This window comes from Chelonoidis abingdonii, chromosome 19 (genome assembly GCF_003597395.2).
Source record: "Chelonoidis abingdonii isolate Lonesome George chromosome 19, CheloAbing_2.0, whole genome shotgun sequence".
Lineage (NCBI taxonomy): Eukaryota > Metazoa > Chordata > Testudines > Testudinidae > Chelonoidis > Chelonoidis abingdonii.
Genome location: NC_133787.1, coordinates 15919776 through 15936789, shown reverse-complemented (window position 1 = coordinate 15936789; position 17014 = coordinate 15919776). Strand labels below are relative to the sequence as shown.

General features: G+C 41.3%; 1 protein-coding gene across 3 annotated transcripts in view; it reads left to right on the top strand.

Annotated features, from left to right (window-relative positions):
• ADCY7 (adenylate cyclase 7) overlaps positions 1-17014 on the top strand; it is a 132771-nt gene that overhangs the window by 85439 nt on the left and 30318 nt on the right. For all 3 annotated transcript variants that reach the window (XM_032784069.2, XM_032784068.2, XM_032784067.2), the window contains exons 6-10: positions 1939-2087; positions 2639-2750; positions 7511-7638; positions 9367-9525; positions 13291-13423. In XM_032784069.2, the coding sequence (XP_032639960.1) occupies positions 1939-2087; positions 2639-2750; positions 7511-7638; positions 9367-9525; positions 13291-13423 (681 nt within the window). The remainder of the gene's footprint in view (positions 1-1938; positions 2088-2638; positions 2751-7510; positions 7639-9366; positions 9526-13290; positions 13424-17014) is intronic.

Genomic DNA, 17014 nt, shown 5'->3' with positions numbered 1-17014 from the left:
AAAGGGATTTCTGGAGTCTGTGGAGAAGAATGTCGGATCAGTTCTGAGTGTGCTCATTCTTTGAAGGATCTTATGATCCTTTTTATTCCAGGTAAGCTCTTCAGAGTATTCCTCTGCAGGGAACAGCAGATGACTTGAAAGCACTGATACTCCTGATTTTCTTTTATTCTTGTTCATGGACACTTCTTCCCTGGTCAGAGGTGTAATTTCATTGCCATGTGTTTGTTTGGGCACATGGGACAAAGCTTTATTGATCTCTGGTTGGCCGAGCAACATTAGTAATTTCTGAGGAAAGGATTCCATTCTTGCCAAAATTAAAAGGCTCTACCTCTATAGCCTTGAGTAACTCAGTTCTTTTAAGCTGCATTGGCATTTTGGCAATAGAGTTTTCTGTTTAGTCTCCTATCCAGTGTTTGAATTAATCAAATGCTTCCTCTAGCAAGGAAGGCAATTAAATTTTTCACATCATGTGCTGAGAATTCAGGTGGTTTGAATATTTTATAGTCTATGCCTTGTACAGAGTGAGCTTTTGAGTCTGAACTTCTATCAAAAGATGCTGGAAGACTGCTGAGAAGAGGGAGACTGCAGAAAATTGAGAGAAGAATGCTTTCACACTGACTGGGCAAGCTGTGCTTTAGACCCTGTTTAGTCTGTCCCAAGTATATGCCTCAGGTGATAGGCTTGGCTTCCTGCATCTCACTCTGGGTGGAGCCATGTGATTCAACCACTCTGGACTGGCTCTCTGGGCTGCAGGCCCTATGCTCCACTTTCCAACTATATTAACCCAACAGTGTAAGGATTTGCGGGTCTAGACTCCAGGGTTGTGGGGCAACTGATGACTCCACTGTAGAGCCAGGCAGAGCAGCATCCAAAAATTACTGCAAGGTTAGGCACAGCGGGAAGTACTGCCTGAAGAGAGAAGAGTGACAGAACCCTGCAGCTGCCTGATTGGTCAACATCAACTATTTAAACAAGAAATCTGCCCTAGGGAACCATCTGAGCAACAATGCAGACTCCGGCTTCTAACTGCTAAAGACCTCTCCTTTTGCCCCATTATGCTCCCAACTCTTGCCTTTTACCCTGGCCCAGCTTGACCTAAGCACCTGACTCGGCTTGGTAACTAGTCTCAACTCTTGCCTTCAGTTGTGACCCAGTGGACGCTACTGCGCCAGCCACCGAACAAGCCCAACTGTGAGCGGTAGCTGTAAGACATTTTCCTCCAGAAGCCTGTGACAGAATAACTTTGCAATGACACAGAAACAGCTTTCTCAAAACAAAGCTTTTGTTCACCCAAAGGTACAAAGCACACAGAACAAACACATAAAACAAAAAAGGCTTATACATGCATATCCCCTTACTTATCCTGAATTTTTCCTGCTAGCTTTGGTAAGCTCCATTTAGCCCAGTTACCTCCATCTCTGAGTTAGGAAAAACAGACAGCTTGCTGCTGTTTGTGTCTCTTTCTGTCAGCATGTTGATGGCTCACTCAACCCTCCTTCCTGTGTAGGCCAGCATCTGTAAGGTTTTAGTATGCCCGTTGATGGAAGAGTGAACTTTGCTAACTTGAAGGGAGCCAAGCAGGGGCAGTCTCCAAATAATAGCTGCCCACATTGTTCCCTTAAGGCTTTACCTTTGTCATTGTTTCAGTTGCTGTTTGCTTCCCCGTACAGCCTCCTTTGTTGCCTTCAGATAGAATAATATCAAACTGGTAAAGTGAGGTACATGCAATCTTTCAAAAAAATAATGCATACACTCATAACTCTCATGTTGAGAGCAGAAAAAAGAATCCTTTATTGAAAGCCGGAGCTGCATCAGAAACTGCTGAATAAGGAGACTTCTTTTCTTTTTTATCTTCCCCCAATAATTTTAAAAAACACTGAGATTCCTAACATGGCATTTCAAATAACTTTACATTATTCAAACTTTTTTTCTTCCTAGGAAAGCTTGCTTTTATCTATACTGCCGGCTCATATCTCAATGGGAATGAAACTAGCCATCATAGAGCGACTGAAGGAAACCAATGATGATAGGCAAATGCATGATAACAACTTTCATAGTCTGTATGTGAAAAGACATCAGAATGTTAGGTAAGTAAAGAAACTTGACAAATAGTTACATTAAGATATGCTTCTGTCTTTTAATACTTAGTCTACCTACTGATGGTAAGAAGTGTCATGGTTGGGATCAGACAGGCTGAATGAAGAGTTTATGTTCAGATGCTCTGAGCACATCTGCCAAGGTGAGAGGAGAGAAGAGAACTGGTTTGAACTTATTTTGCTAGATGTGGGATTTCTTTTTTTCATCGCAATGATGAAAAACCCCAATTAATTACCTTCTTTACTTGTCCAAATACACATGCTGGGCTGCTTAAAGTCAGGGGTTTTTTATGTGTTTTCATGCAAAAGTGAGCTTGTTTGAAGACTCTGTGCCCTAGACTAGCGTGTTGTATTTTAAACTTAAATAAAAACAAACCCAAACACATTGCCCATTAGGTCACTTCTGTAGTTGATTTCCAAAGAGAGAGAGAGGTGCTCTGTTAGAGATCTTTAGTATTGAACCACAGTGCAATTAAATGTCCATATTTGTATTAGAAAACAAAGATACTTAAAATGTGACTAAATAGTGTGTCCTTGTCCAGCATCCTGTATGCAGACATTGTAGGATTCACTCGTCTGGCTAGCGACTGCTCTCCGAAGGAGCTGGTAGTGATGCTGAATGAGCTCTTTGGGAAGTTTGATCAAATTGCAAAGGTAGGTGTTGCTCTTCATTATGCGAATGGGGGTAAATGGCTCTGTTAGAAAACAACTAGTTCCAAGCTCCTGGGAGTCAGTTCTCCTGCATTTGGGAAGCCTGGCTAATGCAAAACACAGGGTAGGAAGTATCCATTGGAGAGTCTGGCTGACCTGCTAGTAAAAACCCCAGCAAAAGGCAAAATTGATTTAAAAATCTCTAAAAGAACCAGGAAAGCTGTTTGAATGGCAGGAGGAGGGTTATAAAACCAGGCTGGTTCACTGGGATTTTACTTTCAGCTCTTCTACTGAATCACTTTGGGACTCTAGGTGAGTTCCCTAACTCTTTGTGTTTTGGTTTACCTACCAGGAAAATGGGAGCAGTAATGCTTATCTGCAATACCTCACAGGGTGTTGTGATGCTGAATTCCTTAACATTCTAAAATGCTTTGAAGTCCTTTAAAGAACACTGTATGAAGTGCAAACTATTGGGATATTTTAGTTATGTAATATAGCAATAAAATTTAAACATTGGGAACTGTACAATATAAAACCATGCCAGAGACCATGTAGCATGAAAAAGGGGTTTGTGCTATTTGATTAATTTTTTTTAGAATGGAATTATATTTGCAGTATAATGTAGTGATTGAGTTACATTATAGAATATTTTGTCCTGTTTTCTCTGTAATGAGTCATTTGCATATATACAGTTTGACCTTAGTCTGGCAGAATGAATCATTGTAAACATCTGCTTTTGATACACTTTTATGAAGCAAATGGGTAAAGAATTTCAGAACAATCTATCTTTAAATATTGTGCTAAAAACATCAAATTAATATAGCTAAAGGGGAAACTATGTTGGTAAAAATACTGCTTGTGATGGTATGGGCTGTCTGCCAGTGTTCTCAAAATTACTTTCTGTCTGTACCTATGATAGATACGGAACAAATTATAAAATGTGGATTGCAGTGTCCAGCAAGAACATCCCTATTAATACTGAAGGCTCAGAAATCTGGAGAATGTATGCAAATGACTTCTTGCTCTAACTTGCATAGTTGATAATCATGTCTGTAAATAAAGAGGTGTTTATCAAATGTCCTGATGACCAAAACTTAAAACTGTAGCATAGAATGAGCTTAACGTGCCTAGGATCTGCTATGTTCCTGGCTAGCTCTGGCATCTTCCTGGTCTGCTATTCAGCTTACTCTGGCAACTCCTTTAAAGCTGTGCCACTTACATCTTCTTGTCGTGGACTAGGTGGAAAGCTGTTGAGTCTGTCTAATGATCAGGGGGTGCTCCAAGTGCGTGCCTGGGGTGGCAAGCTGCGGGGGGCGCTCTGCCGGTCGCTGCTAGGGCGGCAGGCAGAGTGCCTTTGGTGGCTTGCCTGCGGAGGGTCTGCTAGTCCTGCGGCTTCAGCGGACCCTCCGTGCTTGGGGCGGCAAAATGTCTAGAGCCGCCCCTGCTAATGATTTTCCTATTGTCAGTGTTATGGAGCTAACATAGCTTCAAAAGAATAAAGTTGTATTTTATTTTGTCCTGTAATGTACAAGAAGTAAATGCCAGCCAAGTTCTGGTTCTGGAAATTTATTGTTGATGAAGAATAGGGAAAGAACAAAGCCTGGCTTTCAGAACTCCCAATCCTTGATTTTTTTTGGAGATTGTGGTTTGATTTATAAACTGAGCATATTTGGGTATAGGTAGCTAACTGACGTATAGAAGAATTTAATGGGGTTGGAAAAATCTCATTTAGTTTGTAAAGTTCTAGAGCTTTCCGGAAAGTAAGCAGGAGAAGTTGTAAATTCTAGAATAGGGGATTATGCTGCTGTTAAAGTATTGTGTAATTATGCTATAAATAATTGAAAGAGAAGAATCCTTAACAAAGTATTAAATTAAATCTTGATGGATGTGGGAAATTAGATTGTTGAATGTACTGTATCCCTTGTGCTAAAATAGCATACATTAAAGCCTTGTAAACAATAAATTATCTTTTCCCAAACTTCTAATTTTTCATATAGTATTTCCAGGAGTTGAGTTGTAATTACAGCTTTGCAAGCTCTGGAGAATAAGAGGGTCATACTAACCTTCTTATTAGAGCTATATTTTTGTATGACACATGGCTTATGAACACATGGCTTGATACAACTGTTACTTCAGTTGCATGGGTTTTTTATGCCACAAGATAAAAATATATAAAATAAGTAAAATAAAAATAGATTTTTTTAATGAAAGTGAATTGAAAGGATAATTATGGGCATTGTTTGTAATGGTTTTTTAGGTTCAGAAAAAGTAACAACTGAATTTTCTTTATAAAATTGTGTAATTTATTTTGTATAATATTTCATAAAAATAATCTCAAAATACTCTACAGCTGATTTATTAATATAATTTATAGGTTACCTTATGTTCTGTGATTAGCATCTGTCAGTATGAAAGCTCAGCTGAATACATACATATTTTGGACTTCACAAAATTGTGGAAATGTTTTAATTAAACTTTCCCCAATTTTGTTTTGCCTGTTTTCATTTAACACAGTAAATCACCCTGATGTTTTTATGATATTTTGTGAGACCAGTAATATGGCTGCACAAACATTCCCAAACCAATTTTTGAAGCAAAACCAATTTTCTTTCAAAATGGTGCAGAAATGTCAGGAAAATCGGAGTGATTTTAATTTCACAAAAATGTAAAAATGCACAAAATTTGAGTTGCTTCCGTGGCTAGATGAGGAGGAAGGCAGAAGTTCGGAGCAGGTAAGGTGAGTCCTCCTGGAAAGTAGGAAACTGGCCGCATGCCAGATGTACATGGCAAAGTCTCCAACTGGGTGAGTGAGTGGGGAGTCTCTCCTTCCTCTGCGCCTCTCCAGCTTGTCCTGGACTACATCCTGACCCTTAGGACTCAGAGACTGGCACCCACCTCCATCAGGATACACCTGGCGGCCATATCGGCCTTCCACCCGCTGGTGCAAGGGTACTCGGTCTTTTCCCACTCTATGACTTCCCATTTCCTGAGGGGCCTTGACTATTCATTCCCATACGCTAGACCCCCTGTGCCGCAGTGGGACCTGAACCTAGTTTTGTCCCGACTCACAGGTCCTCCCTTTGAGCCCCTGGCCACGTGTTCATGGTCCCACCTCTCATGGAAGGTAGCCTTCCTTGTAGTGATCACGTTGGCCTGACATGTCTCGGAGCTCAGGGCCTTGACCTTGGAATCGCCCTACGTCGTCTTCCACAGGGACAAAGTCCAGCTCTGCCCACACCCGGCGTTCCTTCCGAAGGCGGTCTCCGCCTTCTGTATAGAACAGAGCATCTTTCTTCTCTGCCCTAAGCCCCATTCTTCCAATGAGGAATGCTGCCTCCATACGCTGGATATATGTAGAGCGCTGGCCTTTTATCTGGATCGGACCAAGCCATTCCAGAAATCTTCGCAACTTTTTGTTGCCTCGGCCAAGCAGGTGAAAGGGCAATCTATCTCCACCCAGCATTTTTCCTGATGGATCCCCTCGTGCACATGCACGTGCTATGACCTGGCATGGGTTCCCCCGCCATCGATCATCAGGGCACACTCTTCGAGGGCTCAAGCCTCATCAGCTGCCGATGTAGCCCATGTCCCTATTCTAGACATTTGTAGAGCAGCCTCTTCGGCCTCTGTTCACACATTTACTTCGCATTATGCGATCGTCTCCCAGTCTAGGGATGACGCCGGGTTTGGCAGGGCGGTCTCTGTCCCGGCCTATTGTGAACTCCTACGTCCAACAGGTATGGCTTGGAATCACCTACTGTGGAATACACATGAGCAATCACTCGAAGAAGAAAGGACAGTTACCTATTCTGTAACTGGTGCTCTTTGAGATGTGTTGCTTATGTCTATTTCACACCCCTCCATCCTTCCCCTCTGTCGGAGTTGTCCGGCAAGAAGGAACCGAGGGTGTGGGGAGCGCATGGTCCCCCTTATAGCACAATATACAGGCGCCACTCCAGGGGTCGCTGCGGTGCTCCCCCAGTACAGGTACTGCTAAGAGACAAACTTCCAGCACCGGTGCACATGGCAAGCACACACACCTACTGTTGAATAGACACGAGCAGCACATCTCGAAGAACGCCAATTATAGAACAGGTAACTGTCCCTTTCCATCCTGCATTTGGCAGGCAGGCATTCTCTTGTGAAATTGCATTGCTGCTCTATTGCTAGAAGTATCAAAATTGTGGTTCATGCTGGCTTCTCTCTTCAGGCAACTGAAATCATCCCCAGTAAACTGTTGGGCTGAATATCCAGACCCCTGGTTCCTTCCCCAATGCTTAGCAGGTCTGGTGACAACACACAGTGCTTTGTCCACTAGGGCAGCCTTGCAAAATGCTTCAGTCAGGGCAAGTAATTTATTGTTGGCTTCCAAATTATGAAAAACTATGGTAAAATGGCAGACAAGCAGATTTTGTCCATCTGGTGGTAAATTCCACGAAAATTATGCAGGACTATGTAATTGGAATAGCCTCATAAGTAATAAAGCCATCTCACTGACTTCTTTCTGGTTTAATTTTATTTTTGGTTTCGGTAGCACTCAGGAGTGAAGCAGGTAACAAGAAACATCACTAACAAACCCCTTTGGGTTTTGAATGTAGAAGGAAGGAAATTGTTTTGTTGCTTCAACCAAGATTAAATGGGGCCTAACTTTTCTCAAAATGACATTGACAAGTGATGTCTCCTATGTTATGTATTCTGGGTATGTACTGATGCATATAAGCAGTGCTTTTTTCCTGTTATGTTTCTTTCGCTTTATTTTGCAGGAAAATGAATGCATGAGAATAAAAATTTTGGGAGACTGTTATTACTGTGTCTCAGGCCTACCTGTGTCCTTACCAGTTCATGCCCGGAACTGTGTGAAAATGGGACTTGACATGTGTGAAGCTATAAAGTATGTATTGTGTAAAAAGGACTTTTTAACTTATAGACACTCAGAAAATAAACAAGCACCTTAGAAACGTAGGGCTGGGATTTTTTGGGAGGGGGGAGTAAGATCATTCTTAATCTTCTGTGTGGACAGTCTAGAATGCATTCACTAACTATTGTATCACTTATGCTATTTCATTTTGCATGTATCACATCAGAACGGCTCCAGCCTCTTTTCTATGAACCAAGTATGTATTATGAGAACAGAACATCATGGGTCTCCATGGCTTATGTAGAAAGGAGATGAAATCAGAAGAGAATAAAATGCTGAATGAAATACCCTGAGGCCAATTTATTATTTTTAGTTATACATGATTTATCATAAATCCATAAAATCAAAAATTGTGAAGTCTGCTTGATGGTGTTAGTATTCCTTTGGGCTCATCTGCCTAGTGCAGTTAAGTGCATCGGAGAAGTGTAATTTATAAAGCACTCTGACCTGTTGTAAACTGCCCCATATAGACCCTGTCTATAACTAGACACCTTTTAGAGCATGCAAGCAGGATCTACACAGGACAGTTAAAGCACTCTGATGTGTTGTGCACTACAAATCACACCCGTCTAATGCACTTTGACAATGCTGTGTAGACAAGCCTTTTTCTGTTTTGTTTTTTTGTTTACAAAAAGTTGTTTCCACATATCTAGGAGCAGTCACCACCCTTTTATTATTTCTATTGCTTAGCACACAAAATGTGTTGAGGAGGAGAAGAGGGTAGTGTACCAGGCCTGATCTTGCATTCCTTGTGTGCAGAAGGAATGCAAATTTGGGTGCACAAGGAGTGCAAGGTCAGATGTCAAGGTGGTAATGCAAAGGTATGGTTCCATCCCCACAATAATGTGGGATTCTGTAATGTTTCATTCTAAGGTTACACAGTATGAATGGATTGACTGCTTATTACATTCCAGCATCTTCTCATGTTCAGGCTTAAATTTCAATGGTGAAGGTAATTAAGCTATGTTGTTGCTTATATTAAAGAGAACAAAGTTGGCTAGGACAACTGAAGTTACTGCCAACTCTTTCAAATACTGCCATGAGACCACTTACAACCTCTATTAACCCTAGCATGAATAGAAAGGACATGTATTTAAGAACATTTCACAACGTTTAAACTCTAGCCGCAACCTAACATCCAAATAACACAAAAATGGTTTGTTTGTGTGTAAATTATATTTAAATTCCTAAGATTTAATTCTCCTTTCTTGTAAATTTTAGCTGTGTCAGTGCCAAGGGATAGCCAAAAGTTGGCCTAACTTTGTACCCATTGACTTCAATAGGAGGAGAGTTAGACCACTTCCTATGGCTTTGACAGTCCCATCCTAAGTTCATGTTTCTTTTCATTATGAAACTGAGCCTTGTGTGTATTTTAATCTTAATTGCTGCGCTGAATCGCTGTGCCATGAGTTGAGAATCAATCCATTTGTCTACCCTTTATTTGGGAGACCATAGTAATGGTATTATTCTACGCAATAAAATTAGAAAAGCTTCAGATGCACAAATCAGAGGAAGTCTCCATAAAATCTTTGGATACTTTTAATAAATCACCACATTTTCCCCTCCTGTCTTCAGCAATTCCAAGTTTCACATCTGCTTTTTGTTGAGTGGAGTAAATTGAACCTCAGTAAGTAATGTATATATGTGGGGCAGATAGTTTATCTTCTGATTTTTCTCCCCCTCTTCCCATTCCCCCCTAAGACAAGTGAAAGAAGCCACTGGAGTGGACATCAGTATGAGAGTTGGTATCCATTCTGGGAATGTACTTTGTGGCGTGATTGGACTCCGGAAATGGCAGTATGATGTGTGGTCTCATGATGTTTCCTTAGCTAATCGTATGGAATCCTCAGGAATACCTGGGTAAGAACATTTGTTTTGGCTGCTTCTTCAGTTCCACAATGATAGTTTTTATATTATTTCAGTATTTCATTATATTGTGTTGGGCCTGGTATCCATAGCTGTGCTGCTGCATTTATTTTAATCAATGAAGGTTTGAAATGGGCAAAAATGTCTGTCCACTTCTACTATGAAAAATGTTTGTCTCTTGATTATTTCTCACCTGATCCATAGAACTCTGATCTTATGTGAGTGAGTAGTAGTAAGAGACATGCCCTGCCCAAAAGAGTTTAAAGTCTAAACAGACGAGATAAACCGATATTGAAGAGGGAACAAAGGCATGAGGAAGTGCAGTGACCTGTCCAAACTACACAGCAGGTGAGTGGCAGGGCTAGAAATGAAAGCCTGGTCTCCTGGCCCTCAGCCAGTGTCCTAGCCAATGAACGATGCTGACTTTGTCTAAAATGGATTAGAACAGAAGTTTTATTACCTTGAGTCAGATGCTCGTGTAATCTAGAGATACACTCATGGGGTTTTAGTTTTGTAATTTACAGCGTTATCTCACAACATGATACTTTATAGATGCTTTCAAAGAGAGGAAGAGCTCTATGGACAGGATTTAGCAAAGAAACCTGGGTTTTTTTTCCAGCCTGTGCAGGAGCAAGGAAGTTGATTCTATCTGTTCCCTCTTCCACCCCAAATGATTCTGTAATTTTTTGGGGACTTTCATAGCCTATGCAAATCGAACAATGTTTTGTGGAGTGGCAATAAATCTACGATTGCCATTTAAACCCTTAAAGCAGAGCTTGGTCTTGAGGGGTGGTTCCTTGTTACCACCTACCTGAGTGACTGCAGATCGGTTACCAGTTGTAGTGGTGACATGCCAGCCACAAGAGAATCGAGCACACTGCTCGTGTGCTGTCTTGACTCTGCAGTGCTAACAGGGGTACAGAATTGTAAAGTGTTTTTTTTCTTTCCCCTGTGAAGCGAGCTAGCATGACTGAATACAATGAGGGAATCAGAAGGTGCATTTTTACAGTCAATTTTAGGACCATAACCACTTTATAAAGCTTTGATGGCTCTGTTCCCTTCTACATGCTTATGTTTAACTTTCTGTTAAATATTATGACTGATTTAGGTTGGCCTGCCTGCGCTGAAACAGCACCGTGCAATACTGCACTTTCTACACTGCCTAGCACTAGGTCGTCATTGAGTTCAAAATTTACACTGCTTGACTGAAGGGGACATTTTGTGTCACAGGAGTTATGGTGTGGCCTCACAGAGAGGCTGCTTGTTACACAGCTCCTGTGAAAAAAAATACAGCGTGGGTGAGATTCCCATAAGCACACAGTGTTGGCTAAGCTTGCTGTCACTGCAGTCAGTGGAAGTTTTATTTCATTGGGAGCAGTTAGGCAGACATTGAGCACTGTGGAAAACTCCACACTATAACAGAATGATATGCAAATCTGACCATGTTTGTTCATTTTACTGTAAGGTGTGGTGTTTCTTTTTTGTTTTGCCATCTGATTTTTTTCTCGCTACAATGTAATAGACATTGTAAATGATCTGCAGGTGTATTCAGTTTTTAGTTTACTGGTGAAATTTTATTGATGTGCACCCAAATACCTTTCCATAGAAAAATGGCTGAGCTTCTGACCTAGAGCAGAGTTATTTGTACCATAGTAATGTGACCTCACTTCTTTTCTGTGCTTCTGAATAATTTTTTAAAAGCATTTGGTGTTGCTGAGCTGGTTACTGATGGTCATTTCTGCATGTGTCTGAAAGATCAGAAAGTGTTTTACCGTAACCTTTGAAATGTCACTCTTGTTGTAATTTAACTTAATAGCTTTTCTTGTTCATCTGAAGAACAGGCTTACTTAAGCAACATTTACTAGTTTAGGCCCAGCCCTGCAATCCTTACTGCGAGTAACCTGTTTGCCTTCAAGGCTGGGTGAGGAGGGGACAGTATATTTACCCTTGTCTGGAAATGACCAAAAATGGCATTGAGGCAGCAGTTGGCATTATATACCTGTCCCTTTTTCAGTGAGGCTCAAGTAACGTCCATGAGCAAATAAAGCTCCTTTAATATTTCAGAAATTGTCGAAATATTTCCTTTTTTGTTTCTAAATATTTAGAAAAACTTCTTTTTATGACCAGCTCTTGTTGTGATCTGATGATTGTAATCTTATAAACAATATATCCTTTATGGTACTGACCTTTACTCTACAATGGGAGTTTAAGTGAAGGAGAGAAGACGTGCTTGCATCAAGGTCTGACGTGTGCTGCATTTATTGTGTAGGCTTAAAAAAAGTATCTTTTGCTGTTAATCATAATATGCAGCTGTGCAAACTCTTGAATCAAGATACTGTCTAACAGAGGTTGCATTTGAATGGTTCTACTATATTGGAAATCCCTAAAGAATTTCCTGAATGGGAGACTCTCTAAATAAGCCCTGGTTAATTTTGGGGTGTCACCTAGCATTTTACAGTTGTTACTGGACACAAATAATAATGATTAGGGCATCTTATAAAATTTCATTTTAGAAAGTCCTCTTAGGCTGGTTAAAGCTGAGGTAAGAATTGCAACAAAATAATCTGGTAAGCCAGTTGCCAGGAAACAAAACAGAAACATCTCCAGTCACTGTGGGGCTAAGTGCAGCCAGGACAGGGGTTCAGCCCTCCCTGCTCCAAGGCATTCTCGCCTATTGAGTCCCAAAGAGCTACCTTTCCTCCTGGGAAATCTGATTGGTCAGCAGTCTCCGACCCTTCCATTGAGCACATGTGCAGGGAAAGGGAGTGGGGAGCTGCCATTAACCTATTTCTTGCTGTAATCAGCTGAGCCATATGAACTCTCTCAGAAATTCCATTTTAAAGTCAGTGACTGGGTTCTCTTCCCAGCTCTGTAGTTGATTCATTGTGTGACCTTGGGCAGATTATTTAACCTCTCTCTGCCTGAATTACTCCATCTATAAAATAGGGTAATCTATAGCTACAGAGAAGCATATAAGTGAAAGGATCATTATTGTTGTTATGTTAACACATTTAATTGTTCAGAATGTCTTTTATTGAGCAATTCTATAGAAAGGGGTTGCACAAACACCTGATTCCTTGTGATTATCTAGTGCAACGAAATATTCAAGACAAGGCTTGTGATCAGAATGAATGCGTAGGAGTATTAGCAGATCCTGTTCAGAGACCTGCACTGTTGCTGCTGTGTTTCTGATTGCTCTCTCCAGAAAAAAATACATGCTCAGAATTGCCTTCCTTGTTGTTAAACCTTCCATGGATTTGCTCCAACCCACTTTGCTGATATTCCCTCTGCCTGCCTAGCACAGGACTCATCCCTCCATACAGTTTAACTATTGGGGTGTGTGTGTGTGAGAGAGAGAGAGAGAGCACGAGGGAGCATTCTCTGACGCTCCTGTCATCTGGAACAACCTTCCTCTGTCTCTGTGTCTTGTCAGTCACCAAATCTTCATTGACGATATTTCTTCTGCCTTGCCTGGACCTCTTAATTTCTCTATCCCTCTGCTATTTACTTTCATGTATTACTTAGTACTAGGAAGCGTTTTGGGATACACATGCTATGAAAGACGCAACACGAATAAAGTTGTATAAGTACCATGAAGGATCACAATGCTGTTTGAACTGCTGGCAGTATCCTGAAGTTGTCTGCCAAAGCTGTTGAAAAGCACAGAAATGTCAACGGGGGCCACTGAAATGTAAATGAGTTGCTTAAACTGACCTTTCCCTAGATGTTTAGGCCTTTTGTTCCTTTTTCCCACTCTAGTCGTGTACACATCACTGAAGCAACGCTAAATCACCTAGGCAAAGCTTACGAAGTGGAAGAAGGGAATGGACACCTGAGAGACCCATACCTTAAAGCAATGAACATCAAAACCTACTTGGTGATTGACCCGAGGGTATGTATCTACGTTTAAAATATATATATGCACGTGTTTTAGTTCAAGAATATTGTGTTTGTGAGAGAGAGAGAGAGAGAGACTATGTGGTTTGAATGCAGGACCGCTGGATCTAAAAGCATGTGCCTGTACTGTTTTAGTTAAAAGTCCATTAGCTTGAAGGCAATAGCAAACTTACAAATGTCTTACATTGTCCAGCCACTAGAGAGGGCCAAAAATGCATACTTATCTATTATTTGGGGGGGGGGGGGTTGTCATGCAAAGCAGTTTATGGAGAAAGGCTTTGCGTAAAGCTAAACTATATAATAATCCTGAATTTCAAAGGAAAAACTTTGCAGTAAAGTCTATTTAAAAAAATGTCTGAAGCTCCTAAAGCAAATACTTATTAAATTGATCTGCCTGCTCTCTCAGAAGGAAAGCTTGTTTTATCTAGTGTTCAGTGTAGCATATACAAGTAGCTTCACCATAGATACCTCAGTAGCCAAATATTAAACATTCATTTATTACTGCTGTCCCTAGAAAGGGATGTTCGAGGGTGGTGGTCACACATGAATACTTGTTAACTACTGAGACTGTCTGCCCAACAGAGATCCTCTTTGTTCCTTAAAGCCTTCCTCAATCCTTCTCTTTTGTGCCAGAAGTGGAAAATACATCCACATCTACAAGGGTTTTATAGTGTGATTAATCTCTGAATTAGCGTCAAACTGTGGCTTCATCACCATCAGCCATTCTTCAGTAGTTCACTCTATTCACTATCTTTCATTATTACCCTGATACACTCCATTTCAGGATGAAGTGCTAGTGTTACAAGTGAGACAAAGGGATGCATCTAATTCTCCCCTCTATAGTTCATTTTCTTCTCTGGCTACCTATAAACAAACAAAATAAGCCACTTGGGCGTTTAACAGTTTTGAGAGTTTTCTAATGAAAAGCAAATAAAGAATCAAAAGAAGAGACTCGGGGGCACTCCTGAAATACTATCTGAGATTGGGCTCTGCTAGTCACATCCAGAGCTTGGCTTGTGAAGTGTATTGCAATGAAGTCCAGTTCCTGTATTTCATTGGATTCCCTGAGTGTGGATTATGTGCCTTTGCAGCCAATATTTGGGGTTGGGAAGGAATTTTCCTCCAGGGCAGATTGGTTGACGCTCTGGAGGTTTTTCACCTTCCCCTGCAGCATGAGGCATGGGTCACTTGCTGGTGGATTCTCTGCTTGAGGTCTTCAAACCACAATTTGAAGACTTCACCAGGCACATTGCCACTCCCAACAGATAAGCTGCTTCTTTTTTCACTACACTGAGCTACTTCCAGCAAATCACAGTTACTCATTTCAGGTTCACTTTTACAAGCTGTACTAGTCAACAATTCATTACCCATTACAAATTTACCCTTTTCTTTCTCAGTTAGGGCTTCCACCTGACCATTTACTTGAATTTTCTCCTGAGAAACACTCTCAGATTTATATTCATCGGGTCGCAATTTTTTGGTTTTCTTAATTAAATTTAATTTTTTTATCATTTGGCATAATAATTTGCGTGCCGGATCAGCAGGTATTACCCGAGGTGGGGGAATCAATTTGGAAACAGTACCTCCGGATTTTCTAACAACGCGGCTACATTCTCTCCAAAGCTGAGAGGGATCTGCAGCACCGAGGTTCTCCACATTCTCTGTGCACTGAGGCTGCAGGGAACAATCGTCTGGCTGACACCTAAAGCTCGGGTGGCACCGAAGGAGGCATCCTGTATCTGCCAGGGTTAATGGTACAGTATAGCCTTTTTGAGTTTTTCCTGAGCCAAGGGAACAGATCCATTCTATTTTTGGATTGGTCGAATTTTGGCTAGTAAAAAGGTGAAACTGCAAATGTTAGAATTGTTCAGTTTCATTATCTGTGCGGTTTGCAGCGTGCCATGGGCATGGCCCAACTCCTCTGCATCCTGTTCGTGACGCCATGTAGATTGCCACGTACTTGCAGGGGTGAAAGAAAATGCAGGCCTGTTATTTACCAGGCTGCACGTGGCAATAGACTATATAGGTAAGGGATGCAAGGAGAATATGGGCCACGATGCAAACTGCAGACACACACACAACTAAAATTAATCAATTTAAAGTTTTATTGGGGATAGTTACAAGGGGTAAGGGAGCAGCGTATGACTAGCTAATAGAGTTAATAAAACTTAAAACACACAATGACTAAAATATCTACTAACAATATTTATAAACAAGGATGCAGCATTTAGTAATAACTGATACTTACAAATACAAACCAATGCATAACGACCGGCAAATGTAGAGACTCTGTTTGAAACACATGAGCTGAGAGAGAGGCTTCGAGGTGATCAGGCTCGGTTACGGGGGTACACAGGATACATAGAATTCGTTTTTCTTTCTCCTCTCCCTGCCTGTACATGGCAGGGCGGCCTAAACTACCCACTATGACATCACAGAAGTGTCATAGGGGACGGAGCCCAAAACCTGTGTGTGTTCGTTTCTGATTGGCACAAGCAATGTTTACACCAAGTAGGGGAGCAGGTGCCAAAAAGTCTGGCTTCGCCCCCAAAAGGTGAGGTAATGCATATTGTTGTAGAATGTGTTCAACACTGAATGACAAAAGAAGAGGCCAGGGCAATACCGGTATGGCAAGTTCTACAGGATGCAGACAGGAACTCATCTTAACAGATTCTCTGCTTGAGGTCTTCAAACCACAGTTTGAAGACTTCAATAACTCGGACATAGGTTAGGGGTTTTTATAGAAGTGGATGGGTAGGGTTCTGTGGCCTGCTTTGTGCAGGAGGTCAGACTAGATGATCATGTTGGTCCCTTCTGACCTATGAGTCTGAGTCAATCCTGAGCTTCCTGGGTATGCTAGAGCAGTCAGGGCTGGCTCAGTGCTGCAGACAGAACAGGCATCCATCTAGGGTAGCAAAACGTTAATTAACTGTTAATAGCAAAACTGCTAATTAACTGGATGACTGTGAGTGAACATTTACCATTTTGCTTATGGAAATAATATGCCTAGAGCTCGGCTTCTGTAGTGTTTTCTTGTGCACAGACCTTGTTGACTGATACCACTGATCCTTCTTTGTTACGCCCTCGGAAATATGAAAGTTTTGTTCCTGTTGAAACCCAGCTCTTGCTGTTCTTATGTTACCCGATAGGAGTTCTGTGGCTCAGGTAGTAGAGACTCTAAGAAGCTTGTGTTATCTGCTTTGTTGTTTTGATTAGGTTTCCTATCTAAGATGCTTTACATAACCTCCATGTATAACTCACTCAATTTCTGTATTCTGGATCAATAGCCCTGAAAGCCATTCTTCAAACACTGATCATACTGTGGTGCTGAAGTTTGCTATTAAATTCCCATTTAACAGATAGAAATAAGAAAAATGAATAGCAAGACCAGAGCAGGCAGACACTAAGGGCTGGTCTACGCTATGGGGGAAAATCGATCTCAGATACGCAACTTCAGCTACGTGAATAACGTAGCTGAAGTCGAAGTATCTAAGATCGAATTACTCACCGTCCTCACGGCGCGGGATTGATGTCCGCGGCTCCCCATGTCGACTCCACAACTCCGTTCGGGTTGGTGGAGTTCCGG